The sequence below is a fragment of the Micropterus dolomieu genome, linkage group LG13 (genome assembly GCF_021292245.1).
Source record: "Micropterus dolomieu isolate WLL.071019.BEF.003 ecotype Adirondacks linkage group LG13, ASM2129224v1, whole genome shotgun sequence".
Classification (NCBI taxonomy): Eukaryota; Metazoa; Chordata; class Actinopteri; order Centrarchiformes; family Centrarchidae; genus Micropterus; species Micropterus dolomieu.
Genome location: NC_060162.1, coordinates 18,673,586 through 18,695,155, shown reverse-complemented (window position 1 = coordinate 18,695,155; position 21,570 = coordinate 18,673,586). Strand labels below are relative to the sequence as shown.

The 21,570-nt window shown below is 39.8% G+C and overlaps 1 protein-coding gene across 1 annotated transcript in view; it reads left to right on the top strand.

Annotated features, from left to right (window-relative positions):
* LOC123981660 (matrix metalloproteinase-17-like) overlaps nt 1-21,570 on the top strand; it is a 70,505-nt gene that overhangs the window by 35,533 nt on the left and 13,402 nt on the right. Inside the window, exons 4-9 of the mRNA XM_046066677.1 lie at nt 3,391-3,677; nt 14,852-15,028; nt 16,028-16,130; nt 17,877-17,959; nt 18,602-18,754; nt 19,341-19,598. Coding sequence (XP_045922633.1) covers nt 3,391-3,677; nt 14,852-15,028; nt 16,028-16,130; nt 17,877-17,959; nt 18,602-18,754; nt 19,341-19,598 — 1,061 coding nt within the window. The remainder of the gene's footprint in view (nt 1-3,390; nt 3,678-14,851; nt 15,029-16,027; nt 16,131-17,876; nt 17,960-18,601; nt 18,755-19,340; nt 19,599-21,570) is intronic.

The window sequence follows — 21,570 nt, the reverse complement described above, 5'->3', positions numbered from 1 at the left end:
GTTTCTCTTTCACACACAACTGTGCAGCATCACCTTTCTCACTTGAATTGAGTTCTTTGTAGAGCATTTACTTTCAAACCCCTCTGATAAGGTGTCAGGGAACAAGTTCACAGAGGTAGTTTCAGCGATCAGAGTACTGGACAAACAATCCTTCTGTCCTCTTACTTCACCAAGCTGAGAAAACATCAGACTTCAGATACGGTCATTAACAAATTAAACAAGTCCAATTCGCACTGGGAAACGCTTGAAATGGCCAACAAAGATAGCAAACAGAGATGTTAAAATCAAAGTAAAGAGGATTATGTAATATGTGATGAGTAGCCCAGTATCCCTTGAACATTTTCAATTTTCTATTCCTTTTAACAATGCCAATGGTCTTAAAACCAGAACAGAGAGAAAGATAAAGAACCAAGAAAGATAAATTAACCATTGAAACCATCATTACGAACTGCTGCTGTACCTACACCATGGCCAGAGATCCTAGGCTGGTAAAAGAGCAAAGAGACTGTGGGGGAGCAGCATCAGTCAGGGGGATGAGTCACCAGTCCTCAGCAAGAAGTCCTTAATCATTAAGAATCCTAGTATGAATTGAAACAAATGTCAAACAAATGATTTGTTTGACAGAAGCTGGCATCTTGAAAGCTCAAGATGCCAGCTTCGACAAAAGAAGAAATGGGAATGACAAAGGGCTTTTTTTATGAACAAGATTGTTTGAAGTGACAGAACTTCTGTCTCTGAACCTTTTTGTGACCTAAATGTTTACCATGATTGGCACAGTCTTGAGTTTGACAGTCCCATAGCTGGTGCAGCTTGTCTGAACTGATCAAACATAATGAGGTTTTTGTGGTATTATTGTTGTGGAGGGAGATTTGCATATGCCCCGTAAAGGGGATGGGTGGGCAGGCATTAAAACTATTATACTGTTATGCCTTTTATCCAAGAGGCAAAATGGCTTTAGATTTCTTGACTTAACATTCCTTGGATGACTAAGACTCTTCACAGACAACTATTATACTGTCATTTTCAGTTTGAAGTTAGAATAGTAAGATTTCAACCCTGGTTGATTTGACGACACTCATGGTTACTGCGATTGTGGTTTAACTCCACTGCTTGAGCAGCTTGTGGCGTATCTGTTTACTCAATAATTCGCCTTTTTCCATCATGCCATAAGCAGCCTGCAATCTGATTTAATGCTGCCCGCAATGAGGATCTACACAATGCAGGGCACCGTGAAAGTAGCTGGTTACCTTGCTGAGGTGTTGGGGGTGTGCAAGCTATCGCCAGGCTGCTCCTTCTTGATCACATACCCTTTGCAATATTTAAACCATGCATTTCTTGCTGTGAATCCATCACTTCAGTTAAAATTGTATGGATTCTAACTTTCAGACTCATTACACCAGTGGTTCTCAAATCTTTTCATGCCCCCAGCATTCACCAAATCTTAATGTCCTTTGCTAGCATCACAAAACAGTTTTTTTGGGGTCAATTTAACTTTAGCTGTGCTCCACATTTAATGTACCAGTCATTTTGCACCGCTGCACTGGCTCTTTGCCCCCTAGTTTTGCCCCCTGCCCACTGAATTTAGACCAAGTTGGACAGTTTAGAGATAAAATCATAAAATGTGTGATACAGAAGTATTCTGATGCATAGTAGGAACCAGCCAATGCTATTAAAATTATTCTTTCTACAGCTGAAATCAAGTTAGTAAAAAAAAAAAATTAATTGATTAAAACACCAGCCAAACAGAAAAACACTGTGTGTAACCCTTGAGTAAGAGAGAATTAATTCATAAGCTGTTTTATCCACTGATACTGAAAAGTCACAGCTCAGCTCACCTTCAACTCCCACTACAAGGTTTATGGTCCTGCTTACAAAACATCTCTCCGTTCACCATTTCACCTACAATTTTGCTCAGTTTCATTCCCTCTTCCATGCAAATAGCATCATAAATGATAAATTTGTGTAGTTTGGCAATAGAGAACAACGTTGTCAATAAAATTCAGTCCAAAAGACTGCAGTCTAGCATTATATGCTACCTGCATAACCCTGAACACCTGCAATATGTTAGTATATATGTTAGCGGAAGGAAGTCATTTGAAACTGGGCAAGTTCCTGTACTATAATGTACCTTTAGTGTTTATTTCAGTGTTGTGACTCTGTCTTGTTAGCTTTTGATTTTTAAATGAAAAATGGAAGCTCCATCAGTTCAGTACACCACTTTGTCCTTTTTTAACAGATTTCTATCAGGTTGTAAGCTAGTTGTGGCGGCACTCTCTCCAGGCTAAAAGCTCATCCTGCTGATGAACACTAAATCTTCTACCACAGCCTGATATGGCCAAATTGCTTATTGTATTTAGAGAAGTGTTTAGAGCTTTTGTGGGGACAAAGAAGGCAAGTGCAACGTGTAGAAGCAGAGAAGCAGAAGAGTGGGAGGAGGCAAAGACTGATGGGTGGCAAGAAAGGAAAGGGGAATGGGAATGAGAGAAGAAACGAGAAATGAGAGAATGGAGAAGGAGAGGAGATTTAGAGGGCAAGGGGGGTAGACAAGCTTAACATGATGTCTGAGTGGTTTACTGTTTATTCATGTCCTTGTTTCTGCTGCTGACAAAAAGAAATGGCTTGAGAGATGTTACAGTGATGAGAGGAAAGAAGAAAATTAAATAAGGAGTGAGAAAGGGAAAGACGGTGAAAAGGATGATGAGTTGTTCCTGAACACTAATGCCACAATCTCTTCAAATGCACATTGTATTTTCAATTTATTATCAGTATATGTGAGCAGCAGAAGCACCTAACCATGAAATACAAAAAAACAATGGAATCAAGAAATCAACAGAAATATTTGTTTTCTTGCATGTGTGGCAAACATTGTGTATTTGACCATTATGCTTTTTTGGTTTTATGCAATTCAGAGCTATCTCTCCATCCTGGTCTTCAATATTATACTATATACCAACGCCTCTGTTGGTATATAGTATAGTCCTTTTTTCACTTCTCTCTGTCTCCTGTGCACCCTCTTTCTCACACTTTTACCTTTCTTTTCTCTTCTCTGTCTTCATGTTCATTTCTGTCACCCTTCCACTTGACATACTCCTCTTCTTCTCTTGTCTCCTCCCACGGATTTTACCTTTCTTACCCTTTCCTCCTTCAATTTTACTTACTTACTTACTCTCTTCTTGTTTCTTGTCCATCATCATTTTCTCCTCTCATTTTGCCCCAGCTGTCCTCTCTTGTCTCCACTTTTACTTTGTTCTTCTGTCAAATCTCTCATCCATTTCCTTCATTAGCCTCCTGTTCTCTCATCTCCTTTCTTTTACTCTCAAATGTCCCATGCCCCCCCTTCTCTATCCTTCTTGTGTGTAATTTATTCCCTCTCTCCCTTTCCTCTCTCAGAGTGAGGACCTTCCCTAAGGATTCGGCCCTACTGGGCAGGGACACTGTTCGAGCCCTGATGTACTACGCCTTGAAGGTCTGGAGTGACATTGCGCCACTTAACTTCCACGAGGTGGCAGGAAGTGATGCAGATATTCAAATCGACTTCACTAAGGCCGACCACAATGATGGATATCCCTTTGACGGGCCGGGGGGCACCGTGGCACATGCATTTTTCCCCGGAGAGAGGTTCACAGCTGGTGACACGCACTTTGATGATGACGAGGCCTGGACCTTCAGATCTCCAGGTGACGAACATTACAATCTGCTGTAAACGCACAAATGCGTAACATCCATTTGGTGCCAGCAGCACAGAATGAAATAGACTATTTACCAGCTATGTTTATATCCTCTAAAAGATTATTGCCACTACTTAAGAATTTGAAACTAATTAGGACTGACTTAAAACACGGACTATTTCAACAGTTTAATTGATTACTTTTAGCTCATTTGTCTCAAATTGGATTGGAGGGTAGTGCACCAACATGTAGTACACAGTGTTGTCTCAAATTAAACATGGCCGTTGTGCAACATTTGACCGCTCCTTCTTCTTCTTCTTTATAATGGCAAATTGTAACTGGGTGGATCATTATCGCCAACATTCGACCAGGATTGTCACTCGCCAAAATGTCTGCCAATTCAATTGAGTTTTTTTAAAAGTGAACATACTTTTACTTTTACTTGCTTGTGTGTGCGATTGCAACTGCTGCAGCTTTTTCGGCCGCCAATTTCACAAGTTTGAAAATATGTTTATGACCATTGAGGTTGAGAAGTGTACAGCGTTCCACATTCATGTTTTTGACCATTAAGAGTACACTATCTGTCATACTACTCATAGCGCACTGCATTTTTCCATACTTGTCAGTGTAAAATGTGAGCTTTTGCTGCTCAACCCATTTTGATGTTAAAGTAAATATCTTGGGGGTTTGCACTGTTGGTCTGACATAACTAGCGATTAGAAGACTTCACCATGGGCTCTCAAAGCTTGTTATAGGCATTTTTAATATTTATTTAGCATTTCAGTGACTAAACGATTGAAATGATTGAAAAGATTCTTGATAGATGAATATTCATTAGTAGCAGCCAGACAGTTGAGACTTAAAATATAATATTTCACACCAGAAATACAATTCTATTATCAATTTGTTGAGGTGAAGGCAGAAGTCTCATTTGTGGAAATCTCATAACCTCAAAACTCAAAATTATTTACATTATTAGGTCTGTTATTACATTGACATAAAGGCTGTGTTTGGCCCATTCCAGTGAAACGTATTAATTCAGTGTGTTTCTGCTTTGAGCTGTGTGAGCTAATAGATTGATTTATGCAATGTTATCCTGTATGATCTGGCCAAATTTCTTTCATCAAACAGTTTTCAAAGGGCTTGATTACTCGCTGAGGGAGATCTGCGAGTTTGAAATGAGGACAGGATGACAGCGGCTCGAAATGGAATTCAATCAGCTCTGCCAATCAAAAATAGACAAGCTTATATTAGAAATATCCGTTATGCTTGGACAGCTCTGGAAAACACAAGACAGTGCTTTGATGCTTTGGTTTTAGAATGTAACCTCCACACATTCACTGCTTCATTCACTCTTTCATCCATCCACTCACTCACAATACAATCTATTTTTCCCTGCAAACATCATTCACTCGCCTCCTCTCTGCACTTCTGCTGAACTGGCGTGTCCCTGCTATCTTATAAATAATTGTGAATTCCCTTTGCTGTGTGTGTTCACTCTGGTGCAAATGAAATTATTGGTAGCATAACAGGACTATTTTTTTTTAATGTGAGCAAATTGTCACGTTCTGATGATGGTCTTCACTCACTCAGCATCATCCTCATTTCTCCCTGCTGTCCTTTGCTCTTTTTTTTTTTAAAGGGAGGGAGGTGTCAAGCAGGAAAGGGCAAGGGAGCTTTATAAGTCCACTCATCCGGATGAAATGAGCGGATGGAGTGATCTAGTTGCACTGAATGCATCATCAGGCAGAGGCTGTCTCAGTGCGGTCACATGAATGACAGCATAAATCATTTACTTTCCTTTTCTCTAACTTGCTTTCTTTAGTCTTCCCTTCATCTGGATGACTGAACTTAAAATGACCTTCCTCTCTCCTCTGCTCAGTTCCTCCATTCATCCCTTCTTTATGAAAGATGGATGGACAACAGTGAAGAGAGAGATGAGAAGAGAGGTAGAGATGATGTGAGAAGTATTTGGCTAAAATGTCTCTCATGTGTTTCCAAACTAAGTCAAAAATGTTTCCAAACTAAGTCAAAAAAGCAAGTGAAGGTAAGCATGACAGTTAATTTGACCTTGGGGATATTTTCTGACACAACAATCCAAACAAGGTCCAATTATCAATGAAGTTGAAGGGAGATATGCTCAGCCCTAGACCTTTGCTAGGTTTAACAAGTCTAAAACCTAGTAACAGTACAGTTGTAATACATTTTTTGTAATTTGTTGTGACATACATAGACTCATAAGCTAACAAACGAGCAAAAGTGTCGACACAGGAAAGAACCATGAAAAAAAGTTATCACCTGTCAGTCCATCTGCAGTTAGGCATGCCTGAAGAGGGCATATATATTTTTTCTTTTTGTTGTTGTTGTTTGTTTGTTTGTTTGTTTGTTTTGTATTGTGTTTCTTTTTTTCAGCCTACATCCTCAGTGTCTGTTTTTAAGCTGAAATAAATTGTGGTAATGTGGTTGGTACAAGGGAATTTGGCCACTACATTTTGGCATGTTGGGTAAGACAACCTGGACTTTCATGGAGTTGGTATTTTCTTGTACAATAAGTATGTCAACTCACTGGTAGTGAAATGTTAAAAACATTAACATTGTTTTTTTAATTATATCTGCTGTTTTTGGGTAATTGTTGCTACCTAACCAGGGCAGGAGGAATTGTTATTGCCATGCAGTATATACTGTACCACCATCTGCAGAAAAGTCCCAGATGCCAAAAGATGAAGGGATGCCATGAGTTTGTGATATGTGGGAATGCCATTACTCCTCCTCTGATTCCAAATGAAGGCTTTTTCCTTCCAGGAGAAATAGAACTGCACGACTTGGCAGCTTATACCTATTTCTAACTACACATCTTTCTCACCCTCACCCTCAGACATCCCAAATACAGTAATTCCTGGATGAAATATGAATTCCTGATTATGACTTATGAACCTGACATAAATACCTCTTTAAAAAGCTGGGAGCTGAGAGAAATCTGTAAGCAAACAGCATTTTATGAATCAGCAGCACTGAGTGATTTTGCCACACAGGCGCAATAACAGTAAGCCTATACACTGTGATTTTCAGGCTTATGTGTACATTATCTTGTGCAATGCACTGAAACAGAGTTCAGTTACAGTACATGCACACTAAGCACAAGTGCTTTATTTGATTTGTTCATCCCAGGGTGGTTTCTGGGAAACAAGCAACATGATTTTGTTACACAATTTTACCAGATTTTATCAATCCTGTTATCCATCTGTAGGAAATTATAAACTTTCAGTCATAGTATTAGCACGCCATAGAATGTTAGGTTTTATATGATTTTGCACACCAATATTATTCTGCTTTTGTTGTAATGTGATTGTCTGTCACAGCACTGCTGTGATTTTTCTCAAACTATCAGGAGCTCTGATGTGTTTCACCACTTAACCTTGTCGTTCTATGAGCAGACAGTTGCAAAAAGAGCTAATATTTTGTGAGACCAAAGTTCACAGATCTGAAGAATTAATTTAATTTAGCATTATGTTCTAACTGAATTTGAAGTGTTGAAGGAAAATAAACAAATCCCCACTGTCTTAGTCTCTGTTTGCAAGCTGTTTTAGCTGAAAGGAATGGTGGATTTAATAAGAGGAATTGGGATCAGACAACCGAGATGTTCATGGAATAGCTTTGTTTTCTAGATTAGTAATAACGTGCCCTTAGCCTTCACAGTAGAAAACAAATATTTTTGTATATTTCTATTGCAAATCACAGATCTGGAGTCAAATTGGTTTGTAGTAGTAACGTAATGCCAGGTTAACATAGTTTCATTTGCTTAACTGTTGTCCACAAGAAGAGTCTATCATAAGATCTGGTGCCGTATTGTGCATTTTGACCTCATGTTTTAGATTAAACCTCAGCTTAGAGGGTGTGTGTGTGTGTGTGTGTGTGTGTGTGTGTGTGTGTGTGTGTGTGTGTGTGTGTGAGGCTGTCTGCCCCAGCTGGTGAGTGATCTGTGATGGGGCCAGGACCTGCGTGGATCTCCCTCCTTTGTTTTGCGCTGTCAGGGCTGTGAGACATATGTTATAGGACAGCAGCTCAATCTGCTCCACTTAGACCTCCCACCAGGCCGCAGCAGTGGCAGGACAAGCAGAGGAGGATGCTGTAGTGTAGCCTGGGTGTGTGTTTGAATTTGTGTTAGGGGGCGATGGGAAGGGGGGTAGGGGCGGCAACAGCTGCATAGATGTAAGTTCGGTTAATGGCAGCAGGGCAGTGAAGGGGGGTGGGGGGGGGACTTTGTATGTATGACTGCAATTGTTTCTCTCTGTGTCATAATAGTCTGCTCCAATCATAGTGCTTTCAAACAGACCGTTATTCACAGGTTCTAACAGCCACTAAGGTGCAGTAAAATTGTATTAAAGACATTTGTACTGAAGAATAAACTTCTAAAATAGATAAAACTAAACCTAAGAGCAGTATAAACAGCAAAGTTACTGCCCTTAATATGTTTGAAAGTGCTTACTTTAAAGAGAATGTCGGTTTTGCCAACCATAAACAATTCAGGGAGAATGATGGTACCCATTTTGTTAGTTTGGTAAAGTGGCCTTCGGTGTGGGAGAAAAGGTAAAATGTGAATCAATTCTGTGAATAATCACACCTTTCAAGGAAATGTCTTTCTTCCACTGTGATGAATTCCCTCTGGGGTAAAATTCGCATCCAGTGCATCAAACTTTTTCATCTGTAAAGCAAGCACAGACTCCTATTTTTACCTGTCAAATCTTCTGAAGACAAAAACTCTCCCCAAATGTCTTTAATCAACTCCCAAAGACAGCCACAGACCTGCTAGAACTCTCTCTTCTTCTGTGGTGTTGGGGTGGTTCGGCTCACCTCCGGATTCTAATGCTTTGTTTAGTTGTTGCCTTTCTCTACCACAATGAGGAGCCAGACTGACGCACTGAGGCAGAGGCAGAAAAGTTAATTAAACAACTCTTAATTTCTTTCAAGTCACACTCCGCCAGACCCACCTTGCTGCTGTCTCACAATATCCTCCTCCAGCATCATCAGCTTGTCTCTAAGGCATTGTTTAGCTGATGTCAGTATCACTGCTTCTACGTATTGTTCTGCTTGTATGACATCAGACGTTGAGTCCTGCCCGGCTTAGCTCTGTTCCCACAGAGTGATCACATCCATAAATTGTTGTTCTTAGCAACTTTTTCAAATGCATTGTAATCCCTTGAGAAGATGTAAACTTGTTAGGTCAGCCCAGAAGGTAAAAAGGGAATGTTGGTGCTTCAGCAGATTGTAGAGCAATGTAATCGTCTTTAAAAATGAGCCTTATCAGACAAATCCGTAGCTGAGTAATTGCCTTTGCTAATTCCCTTCCCCCATCTCCCGGTGCATTGTTCTCAGCGGGACCTTAAATCTGGGTCCACTAAGGCCATCTCCTAATGTGTATGATGATGCTGAAGAGTGGAATATTAAGCACCACATTTAGCGGACCAGTTCACCCCTGCTGTGTGATTGATGGTTCCGTCGTCCATTAGGAGTCGTGAGAGGCCGAACCTCGGTTAGATCAAATAAGTGGACGTCTGAAGCTCTGTTTTTGCTTTGACAGGCAACAAATTGCTTCTATTAATTATCACTCTGCCAGCAATCTGCTTCTGCAAACTGATTACCCTGAGTAAAACAAAAGCGTCATTAAGCAGGTGAATTTTTATGACATTCAGGTTTTTTTTCTGTTTGTGTCCTACTGTGGTGTGCATGCATCCTTGTGTGTACTGTTTATGCGTCTGTGAGGATGGTTTCCTCAGTGAGAGAGAAGAAACACTTATAAACAAGACAGTTTAATGCTACTATACTATCATTCATTTAAGCCTTCTTGTTAGATAATATGACATACACACGTACTGTATATTATCTTGAGTGGGACACCGTTTGTCCCAACGATTGTTAGTTCATGTTTAGATTTTATTTAATTTTTATTAATTAATCTTTTGCCTTTATTTGATATGTGAAGGTACTGAGATGAGACAGGAACCATGGGAGTGAGAGGGGTATGAGAAGCAATAAAGGTCCATGGCTGGAATCTAACCATTAGGCTACAATTATGTTTTTGAAAAGAAAACATTTATGGATCTTCAATCTTGCAAAAAAAAAAAAAGGTAATGAACTGTGGTTATAGACCTTTGTTGGGACTTCTTGGCTATGACCATAGACAAAAAAAAGTTCAAAAGAAGTGGACGTAGCCACCGTGATGCCATTGGCTATTTTATAACAATTTTGAAGCCTCGAGGCATTTTGGCCGTCGCCATCTTGGCCGTCGCCATCTTGGTTTTTTGCAACCAGAAGTGACCAAATTTGGATGAGGGGGTGAAGGTGGGGAGAGAGATGCATTGCTATGCCTGAAAGGTCGTGCAGTAGCAACTTGTCAATCACAAGGTAGCCATGCCCTAAAGGATACCATGCTTTATTATTTTACTCTAAATGGGGCTGTAATTTACAAAATCATCATCAAAAAACATCATGTGGTATTGAAGAAGAAGACCATTAACTCGTTCGTTAAGTGTTTACTGAGGTGATAAATCAAGTGAGAAGTTGTCGTTTTGTCATTGACTTCTGTACTATTTGACTTCTTTTTGCAACCAGTGGAGTCATCCCCTGCTGGCCATTAGAAAGAATGACAGTTTAAGGTGCTTCTGCATTGGCTTCACTTTTCAGACCTTTTTTTTTACTGTTCCTGTCTTTCTCTTTCCATCTCTCTTTTTGTTAATAGAGGAGAATAGGGGACACTGCGTAAGACAGTGCAGTGACAGCCTCTGAAAGAACAAGAAACTAATTGATATTAGGGGAGAAATGTAGTATTTAGAGTATCCAACATCATGGTGTTAGATTTTATTTATATAGAGCATTACTGAAAGTTGTAATTTAAAGGTTTGCCTTTAAACCAACCCTTTATATCAAGTCACATCTTGCCTCTGCCCTGGGTTCCACAGCACCACATTTACAGACTGATGTGTGGCTGTAAGAGAGCAGACAAAAACAAATTATTCAAGTACAATACAGAAAAGAAAACAAAGCTGCTAAACAAACTGCAGACCAAGGAAATAGGTACAGGATCAGAATCCAGAGGCAATAAACAAATCACCAAAAAAACAGGTACGGATGAGAGGAGGCAGTGCGAAACAGTAGTGTTACAAGAAACCTTATCCTCTATAAATATTACTGATTACTGACAACTATGCCAGTGGACAGACTTGAGATGTCAACGAGTTTACATCATAAGACAGGGCTGTGTTCATGTACAGCCAGTGGATAAACATGTAAACACACAGCTCTGTTGGCACTCACCAAGCCTGCAGGAGATATCAGGAAGGGTGCTTGAACTCTTGATTGTTCATATTGGGAATTTGATGATGGAACTATGGTCTATCTGGGTTTCCAAAGCACTGCTATGATTCTAATTAAAAGACTAGAAAACCTCCAGAAAATGTGCCTTCATGAACCTGAAATGAGAAGAAAACGATCACACATAATAATGACAAGTGACACTCACTTGCAAAACCAATATGCATTTTGCCAATAAAGATGAATAAACACAAGACAAGATGCTGTAATCATAGGCCACAGTGTTACAAGGACTGACATCAAATGTAAAAGCTAACCTTATTGCTACCTGCTTCTCTCCATCTATCGCACATTGTTTAAGCATTGTCAAGTACTGGAGCTAGTACACAAGGTTGTTCCAGGCTTATTATTCAGTTTGCATTTTGAAAATTTCTCATTAACTTTCTTGTGCACTTACAGGCTAATAAATCTTGTCTGTCATTTAAATAGGGAAGCCGAGGGAGAACTGAGTGGCAAGATATCTTTACCACAGAAACTGAAATTGTACTGATTGTAGATGTCATAGTTATATTAACGATAATAAACAGAAATGCAACTTTAAAAAATTAATATATATTGCAGTGTGAAGAAGTTTGATTGCGGAACAAAATTATCTATTACAACGTGCAACAACATATAGCATAACACAATACAGAAAACTGAAGCGATATACATTAAAAAGCACCAACTCTAGATCCCCGTTGGAAACATAGTTTGAAATGCAACATTATTGATTATGGACAATGGAGGCTGATAACCAGCTGTAGAGGTTTTTTTGCCACAGACCAGCAGCTGCTATTGTACATTCTGGCACTGTTGTCCATTCTGTTTACCAGTTTGGGGGGAAAGCAGATGTATTGATGAGGAGCACTGGGTGATGAGTCAGAAGAAGCTGTTTTTGTGTCTGGCTGTTTTGGCTCCAATTGTCCAGAGATGCTTCCTGGAAGGGAGCGTTAGTACGATGTGCACTGAAGAGGTTGGTAATGATGTTGGATGCAAGCTTCTTTGGCCTGGAGTAGCAGATATTTCGGAGAATGGGGATGTTGTTGGCAATGAACTCTGGTCACTCAATTATTTGTCTGGTCTGGTCTTATCCCGTGTGGCCCAAACCAGAGAGAAATGCGCAATGGTGGACTGGATGTTGGCTGTGGGCCACAAAACTGTCACTGACCAGATGCATGTCCTCAGCTGTTGCATTGAGTGCATCCCCATATGAGCCTTTGTGGTGAGTGACCCTTAAGAAAGATTGTACTTTCTAGGAACTTTAAGATGAATGTGTTTTGTCACCAAGTGGTATCATGTTGTATTGATTTCAGGATTTTGTTTTGTGTCCCGTCATGTCGTGCCCAGTCATGTGAAGTTTTTCCTTGCCACTGCCGCCAAGTGCTTGCTCTTGTAGGGAATTGTTGAGTTCCTGTAAATAATATTACAAAGAGTACAGTAGACCTGCTTCTATGAAAAGTGCAATGAGATTACTTCTGTGATGTCAATTGGTGCTTTGTGTAACTGTTCATAGATTATGTAAACCAACTGACAAAGCTAATGTTAGCTTGTAGATAAATGACCCATTTAGGCTATAGAGAAAAAGAGATCATGTGTAAAATGGTCAACACACTTGACCTGACACAAAATGTTGTTTAATAACAATTGGTACTGGGAAGGTTTTAAATTTAAATCACAAAAATAACAAACTGAAATTACAAAACTTAGTGCCAATAACATTTTGCTAAATTGCCACCTGACATCAGATAGGTTGGCGTCATTGAATATTTCTAATATTCTATGATTACTGCTATGAATAAATAAAACACACTAATACCTACATTTACAAAGGTAGGATTGGTAGTCAAGTTTAAAGTATTGTTTGCCTGTAACTAGCTGATTTACACAATTTCTACAGTTTTAAAGGTGCAACTCAATTTAGTAAATCACTTGTTTGAAACTCCTTTAGTTACTAAGAATCAAGTAAGGGTTTTGTAAATTGCTGGTGCAATCTAATAGACCAGGAGCTCTGGAATGAAGGTGTAAACTGCAGATGTAAGGTCCTCAAACAGATCCCAAGTTATAAAGACTGACTACATCTTCCATAAACATGCTGGCCCTGAAGGTAAACTTCAGGGCATCCACGAAGGACTATGTGGTGCTTTTGAGGTAGCCAGACATAAGTCTTTCAAAGACCTTCTTAGATCAAAGCCACTGTTTCCTGTGATCCTAGTTTTTGAGGACTGGAGGAATGGCAGAGGTCTAGTGAATGATGCCCTTAATTCCCATCTTCAGCATTATGTAATGAAAGCATTTGGGTTAATAAAAAGCGCCTTAACGGTTCACTGGTGAATCAGCAGAACAATATTCAGTATTCTGTATTCATTCATCTATAGAGCTACAAAAAGTATTCCCTGTCTCTCTATCTGTCTCTGCCTTCCTAAACGAATCTGGTTCATCCACCCAATTCTCTCCACTCCTACTTTGTCCACAGGCATTACATTTATTCTGTCAGCCCCGCATGGACCGTAAATATGATGACATGGTACAAACCCTGTTCTGAGCCCCTGTTCTCTCTCGCTCTCTCTCTCGCTCGCTATCCTTTCTTTTGTCTACCTTTCCTCTCTGCACCATGTGCTCCGGTAGATTAGACTTGGCATTTGCCTCCTGAATACCCCAATTGGGTAACGTAAGCCGAGTGCATGTCCCAAGCCGAGGCCAGCCTTAGGTTAACTGAATGCAGACTTGAGCCTAGCCACCAAGGAACTCTAAGCTAGCTTGGCTCGACATGCTAGCTCTCCATTTTTTTGCAAATCTAAATCTCCCCAGGTTTTGTCTTGCTTCGCAGAGTCCGACAAAGAGTTTGGGAGGCTTTCTCTTTTCTGCTTTTAGCTGAACATCAAGTGAAAGGTGCTTTAAGGTGTCTTTCTGCACTTTGATTGCCAGCCCAGGGAGTCAGGCAGTATTACCATAGTTATCTCACTACACCACACACGTAAAAGCACTCAAAGCCTTCTGAGCCATCTGTCATGCCTCTTAATTTGCACCAAAGGCAGATGTGTTGAAAAAGGACAAAATACCTGAACAGGGGTATGACATAGATTTATAGTGGAAAGGTCACATTAATGACTGTCACCACTGGGTCTTACCAAAAACATTTACTAAAAATTGTTCATGCCCTGTTTCTACACAAACTCACATTATATTGAACAATGCAAGTAACATGTTTGACCATTTGAACCATGCTTTTGAAAAGCTATACCATTCACACGTTACATTCATTCATTTAGCTGACACTTTTATCCAAAGCAGCTTACTATCCCTATACATGTCAGAGGTCGCACGCCTCTGGCGCAACTAGGGGTTAAGTGTCTTTCTCAGGGACACATTGATGGATGTATCACAGTGGATTTGAACCCGGGATTCTCACACCAAAGGCATGTGTCTTATCCACTGCCCCATCACCACCACATTATCCAAGTGTAGCTGCAGCTAGTACCACTCATTCCACACACAAAGCTACAAGCCTGAAGATTTAGATGGTTATGGTTTGTGCAATGTTTGTAAATTTACACTGGAGATTCAACCTGACAAGCTACATGGTGGATCCATTGTATAGTTAGGATTTCTCATTTCATTATTCAGTGAGCATTTACCGCTCGTTTTCCGCCAGTAAGTAGTTTCTATTTTAAAAGAAAGTTAAGATTAAAACTACTGTGACACAAATTGAGAAGTTGCAACAGCTTCATGCAGTTTCACTTACTTTCCCTTTCTTGACATTTCTGCATTTTCTTAGCGTCTTTTACCACCATTATGTAAATTGTTATTATTACCTTTCTTGCTGTCTCCTTCAGACTCTCATGGGATGGATCTGTTTGCGGTGGCAGTCCATGAGTTTGGTCACGCCATCGGCCTGGTCCACACCTCAGCCATCGAGTCTATCATGAGACCGTACTACCAGGGTCCTGTAGGTGACCCTTTGAAATACGACCTACCCTATGAAGACAAGGTCCGCGTCTGGCAGCTCTACGGTACGAGGGAACATGTAGTCAATTTACTATATGTTTGTGTGTGTTTGCGTGTGTGTTTGAAATCAAAAAGTGAGGGTGGGGGTAAATTAGTTGCATTTCCATCAGAATTTCTATTAATAAATCTACCTCAAGTGTTACAAATAGCGCACACATTTGAAAAATAGTTTTTTAGTAATTGATCAGTACTGGAGAAAATGCTGTCTGAAATTAAACTAGGTGACCATCTAACTTTGAAAGGCACCTTTATAATTAGAAGGAACAGCATGTAAGATATTTATTTTTTTTACTGTTAAGCCTATGATATTTTTCCATTTTATCTACTGTACATTTTCCTCAATGTTGTATTATATCATTATGAACATGGAATCTGTGCTACAGTACATACTGGCTAAATTAGCTGTTCATTTGATGCGTCATACTAGCAAGTGAAGAGGTGCTGTAAAACCTCAGTGTGTGTGTGTGTGTGTGTGTGTGTGTGTGTGTGTGTGTGTGTGTGTGTGTGTGTCAGTGTGTGTACACATTGATGAGATGTACTTTACCCATATCTGCGTTCACAGAATCATCCCCTACTCCGCTGACCGTGACTCCTGAGCCTCTGCTGTAATTATGCAGTGGTGGAAACAGTCGATTTCTGGTGACAGATCAGCAGATACAGAGTTCTCCTCATGCAGGGAACACCAATTGATGAGTGATGTAAAGAAAGGTTATTGATTTAATGAAAACACGGATGTGTTAATTAGACCTGGTTAGGGCATGTGACCTTATTACACCATTCTCTGATATAGGAAAGACAATGATGAACCGCAAGAGGAGTAAATGAGTGGACAAAAATAAAACAGACAAAAGGAGATAATTACACATAGTGTGGGCCGTGCTATACTATTAGAAAATATAGGAAAATAGTAATTTTGCAAAAGAACTGGGGTGGAGCAAATAACTATCAAAACAATGTTATTACATATGTTGTATATTCATTTAAATTGACATTTGACCTTTTAGGTGTCAGAGACTCTGTGTCCCACACAAACCGACCAGGCAACCCCTCCCAGACAGCAGAACCTCCTGTCCTGCTGGACCTTCCTGAAAACAGATCCACTGTTCTGTAAGTAGATGTAAAGATATGTTCACATATGTTCACATGCACCAAAAAACAATCTGCTGTTATAGTACAATATTGCATAAAAAAATACACTTCAGCCCCTTTAACAGTCTCTCAGTCTCTATCTCTAGGACCCTGCTTTTGTCCCCAGATTAAATGCAGTGCCCTGACATTGCAATTTTGTCTGGTGAAAACTGATGTTTTCCAGCCTTCACTCATTCTGCAAATCCCATTCAACATGACACCGCGTGTGCTGTAATGGCCAGAGGAATTTTGCAGTGAGAGCAGTGTCATTACAAATTGGATACAATTTTGGTACAAAAAATGCTGCTTGCTCCACAGGCGGCTAAGGACATATGTTATTAGGACAAGTGTTGCTCTTTGATACGTCTCATGGCACCAGTTGTCAAAGGTGGACAAGCACAGATCCATCACATAAATATTTGGAATGTATGCTTTGTTTTCCTGTTCCAAGCTGATAGAAATTCCTTAACTGTCATGTTTACATAACCATAAGAATGTGGCTGTTTTAAAGTAAGGGCCATAATAGAAGTTCAGCTACATTCATAAGAAAACTACTCTTAATAAGCCTGACATAGGTGATATTATTTGCAGGAGATTTCTATTTTTTGATGGTTTCCTTCATATCAGCATAATTGTTTGTTGTTGTTTTTTTTACTTTTTCCCACTTCCACTGAAAGACAATTTAATTAATTCTTGCAGGAATACTCAACATTTAGATTTTTGTAGCTTGATAGGAAGTCATGAGGTGCCAACAAAGCAAATTAGCTCAAAGGCCAAAAGTGAGCTCAGGAGCCTGCCCGTCTAATTAAGTAATTCCCAAAAGCCAGTTGGGCGGCTATCAGCCTGTAGTTTTTCAGATTATCAAGGATAATTAGACTTAATTTTGACTATTTATGTATTGAGTGTATACACATACACTCTGTCTCACACACACACATACACACCCTAACCACCAAGCACTAACCTTAAAGTAGCACCCCTGAGGTCCAGCAAAAGACTTAGAAATAGAATGAAGACAAAATATCTTCATTCTGAAGGCCTGCAGTTAGTTTCAGAAAACACACAGAACAGTAAAGAAGACAAACAAATCAAGGCAGTGCTGAGATGGATGGCGAAGCTAAATAGGCAGTGGTAAGACTTCCACTGCCTTCATTAATCATTTTCCTCTGACTCCATCAGGTCATGGTGCTTGAAAAAGCTGGATTAGGCCTGACAAGGGCAGCTGTACTGACCACTAGGCAGCGGTGTAGTGTTAATAGAGCTCTGAATAGAGACCTTTGTCTCTCAGCCCTGTGGTGCTAATGGCTTCATCATTGGCAGGCTGGCCACGTCGGTGCTTTAAATCACTTAAAAACCCGGAGGATAAATGTACGGAGGGACCTCACCCAGTCATGCTTATCTTTTGTTTAACCTGGTTTCACTGATTCAGGCACAGGCACCGCGTCACAGCGGACGACCAGAAAGGTGTGACCAAACTTTTGACGCATTAAAAAGATCTTGATAAGGATAAACACATTTTCTAATTTAAAGAAAGTATTCATGGATTAAAGTTATCTTCACTCTTATAAATATGTAATAAATCCTTTTATATGATAGATAACTCATTGGTGTACAGAAATTGTGTGTGGTGAAAAGATTTGTTTATGTCCAGTTTTATGTAAGAGCCCCCCCCTTTTTTTTTTTTTACAATCTTCTCTCCTCCTACTTTCTTCACATTGCTCTCAGGCTGGCACGAGATGCCCCAGACAGATGCACCAGTCACTTTGATGCAGTGGCCCAGATACGAGGGGAGGCCTTCTTTTTCAAAGGTATGGAGTCACAAAGGGAGACAGACAGACGCAAAGCTACAGAGCTGCGTGGGAAACATACAGAAGAAGAAGAAATTAGCTAAATGAGTGTAAGGAAGAGCAAATTCAAGAAGAGAGAAAAGAAGAGGGGTAGATGTAGACAGGGCCTGTTGAGCCCTGCTGAGAGGCTGCAGGCCAAAAAATTACATCAGGCTTTCATGCTTACCCTCTGGAGGAATGACCTCCAGCCTCCCAGAAACAGAAACAAGAAACAGACTCATGTGCATTGAGCAGCATAAGTGTTAGCAAAATATGCTTTTAAAAACTTTTTACTCTTTAATACATTTTACAAAAGATGGCATTAAAAGTTTATAGATCATTGTTACCATCAAACAGTAACCTAAACTGTACATTTACTTCTAAACTTCACTGCTCACTGCAACAGTCAAACTACTTTGAAAATGGACTTTTAACATTCATAGTGCCGTTTATAAAATCTCTACACAAACATGGCAATGACAACATGAACCATTACATTCCTTTACAATTGCAAGTTTCCCCTTAGGGAATACAAAAAAAAGGCTACTAGAGCCATTATTATTTATTATTAGCATCCCAAATAGTGCTGATCCTACTAAGTCCAGACTGTCTTGTTCCCCATAGGAAAGTACTTCTGGCGATTAACAAGAGAGAAGCACCTGGTGTCTCTTCGTCCCGCTCAGATCCATCGCTTCTGGCGGGGCCTCCCAACCAATCTGGACAGTGTGGATGCGGTGTATGAGAGGCCTGGGGACCACAAAATAGTCTTTTTCAAAGGTACAGTACTAAAAAATAATTTACATTCCAATATGCTATCAGATCTTGGAATGAGTCTTAAAATGTGCAAAAGGTTAATCTGGTTCAGTAGTGTCAGCGAGCATCCACTATCCAAATCTGATAGCTCAAATGAACACATAGTTTAGTACATACTGTATTTTAAGCAGAAGTGTGTCCACAACTTTTTTTTTAAAGTGCAAATGACCTGCAGACTTGTGATTAATTAATCCACGCTGTAAAGAGGCAAGATGAAAAGAGACACTTCCCCCCTTCCTTACAGTGTAGCTGAGACTTTGAAGGAAATTTAGACTTTTTTTTCTCTCTGTGAGAGGGCAGGCGAGTTATACATTACTTCTTTTTTTTTAAACGGGTATGCAGAAACAAGGGCATGTTTCACATTTGATATAAAATGTAAAACAGCCTTCCTGGCTGAGAATGTTCTGAATTGGCTGCGTAACAGAATTATGTGTGAATCCTTTTTATTTCCAGAGACTGTCCTGTACATATCTTTTCTAGTGTACATGCCGCAGTGTGATGTATAAAAGTATAGATTGTTAGGAAGATTTTCTGTGTCCACCCTCTTCAGGTCTAAAGTACTGGGTATTTAAAGACAATATCGTGGAGGAGGGTTACCCTCGTCCAATCACTGACTTTGGCCTACCCTTGGAGGGCGTGGATGCAGCCTTCGTCTGGCTACACAACGACAAAACCTACTTCTTCAAGGACAGCCACTACTGGCGCTACGATGACCACCTGAGGCGCATGGACCTGGGATACCCTAAAGACAGCACGCTTTGGAAGGGGCTGCCATCACAACTGGATGACGCCATGAGGTGGTCTGATGGTAAGTAACCTTAAAAAACGCTTTCTTCTCCAAACACTTCCATGGATGTGTAGATGTAAAAGAAGGCAGGGACACTGGACACATTTGCTTTCATACATGGTCGGACGACATCATATGGTCCTAGTCTGTTACAATGCGTTCATTATTGCAACCTTTTTACATAAGGTGTGGCCATTATCTCAAACTCTTTTACCTTTACTTATGAATTAGAGGTGCCAGATGTAAATTACAGGTACATAAATCACAATGATACTGTACCATAACATGATAGAATATCACGGAAGCACATCTCTCTTTGTCTTTCTCTGTTTCATGGCAGTTCTCTAAAGAACTTCAAATAAGTAAATATGTGATAATAAGGTTTTATTGCTACTTTTTCAACATTCCACAATATACATGATAAAAACTATACTGCTAAACCATCACCCAGAGTGAAAAGGTGTTTAGAAGGAAGCCAGTGACATTTTTTGACCTCTTCTGTCTTTATTTAGAAATTATTATAAAAACATTCTGATTGATCACATTCAGTCTATAAATGATGAATCACCACTGTCTGTTTCTTCCAGCGATAAATGATTACATTTCTCAGAGAAAAATAGAGTTGTAACACTCCACCAGAGCATCAGACCACTGGTAGCTCTGGTATTTGCTGGTGCCTAAGGCAAGACCGTGCAATATCCTTCTCAGGGGAAATCCTCAGAGAAGAATGAATTTCAAGAGAAATATGAGACATGGATGGAACAATTATGCAAGTTAGCATACATGCAGCTTCAGGTTTTGAAAGTTTTATGATAAAACACTGAAGTAGTTGGAATGATTTAAATGTGTCTTTTGACTAAGTTGTCAAAATGTTGTCCACTCAACAATGATTGAATACTTGCTAAACAAATGACAAATCTATCTAGTTTAGTGCTAATTAGCAAATGTAAGCATGCTAGCATTATCACTGTGAACACATTGGCATGCTGTCATGAGCATTTAGCACAGTTATCATGGCTGCCTTGTGGTGCCAATGTCATTAAGTTACATTATATTGAAGTCTGAGTTGGATTACAGAGGTTTGCACCTTATTCTCTATGAATTAAGTGGTGCTCTTGTTTATCAGCACAGTTCTTTATTATTTTCATTAACTAATGATTAATGATGTGTCTGTTTGTAAAGACCATAGACTTTATAAAACATATACGACATGACATAGTGGACAGTGGCTGGCTGCAATATAGGTCATATACACGCCTCCTGCATGTTAGCTCTTGATTGAGTCTGTTGGGTATATGCGTGTGACCTTGATACCACGGCTTCAAGCCCAATCACTACGGCACAGACTCTGGCTCCAAATCACCAGTGCAAAATGGCAGCACCTGTAACCTCGACACCTCGCCCATCTTTATTCAGTCTTGATATGGCTTTCAGGATCTCATCAATTATATTAAAAATATTTTATTGTAAATGAAAGGAATTATAAATAATTGATGAGATCAAAAGTAACATGCAGTTGTTATTACCACTTCTAGCTCTAACATTTCACCTGAGAAATTTATTCCAATTTGTTGGTATTCATACAGTGCATTCTGTCACAACATTTATTTTTATTTCATTTGACTTTATTTGATTTTGGCAGTCTCCCTGGATGTATCCATACACAATATTTTGTTGGCATAGCTGCAGTATGCAGATTAGAGGCACATTTGCATTTGATTGTGTTTTTCATGTGTCAAAATATTATTTTGACGTAGCACATGTGATCTTTTTTTTTGCCAACACTCTGCTTTGCATTCACAGAGTCAAACACATTCAAACCTTGGAGCTCACCCAGTGTAATCACAGAAGAGCAGCTCCACTGTAGCAGCTGAGTGTCAAGGTCGCGATGTCTGCTTCCATCACAGGATCATAGTCACAGTCATCTGATCACATATGCATGTTAAATAAGGGTGTAAAATGGTCTAACAACGTTTGTCCGAGAAGCTTTGTG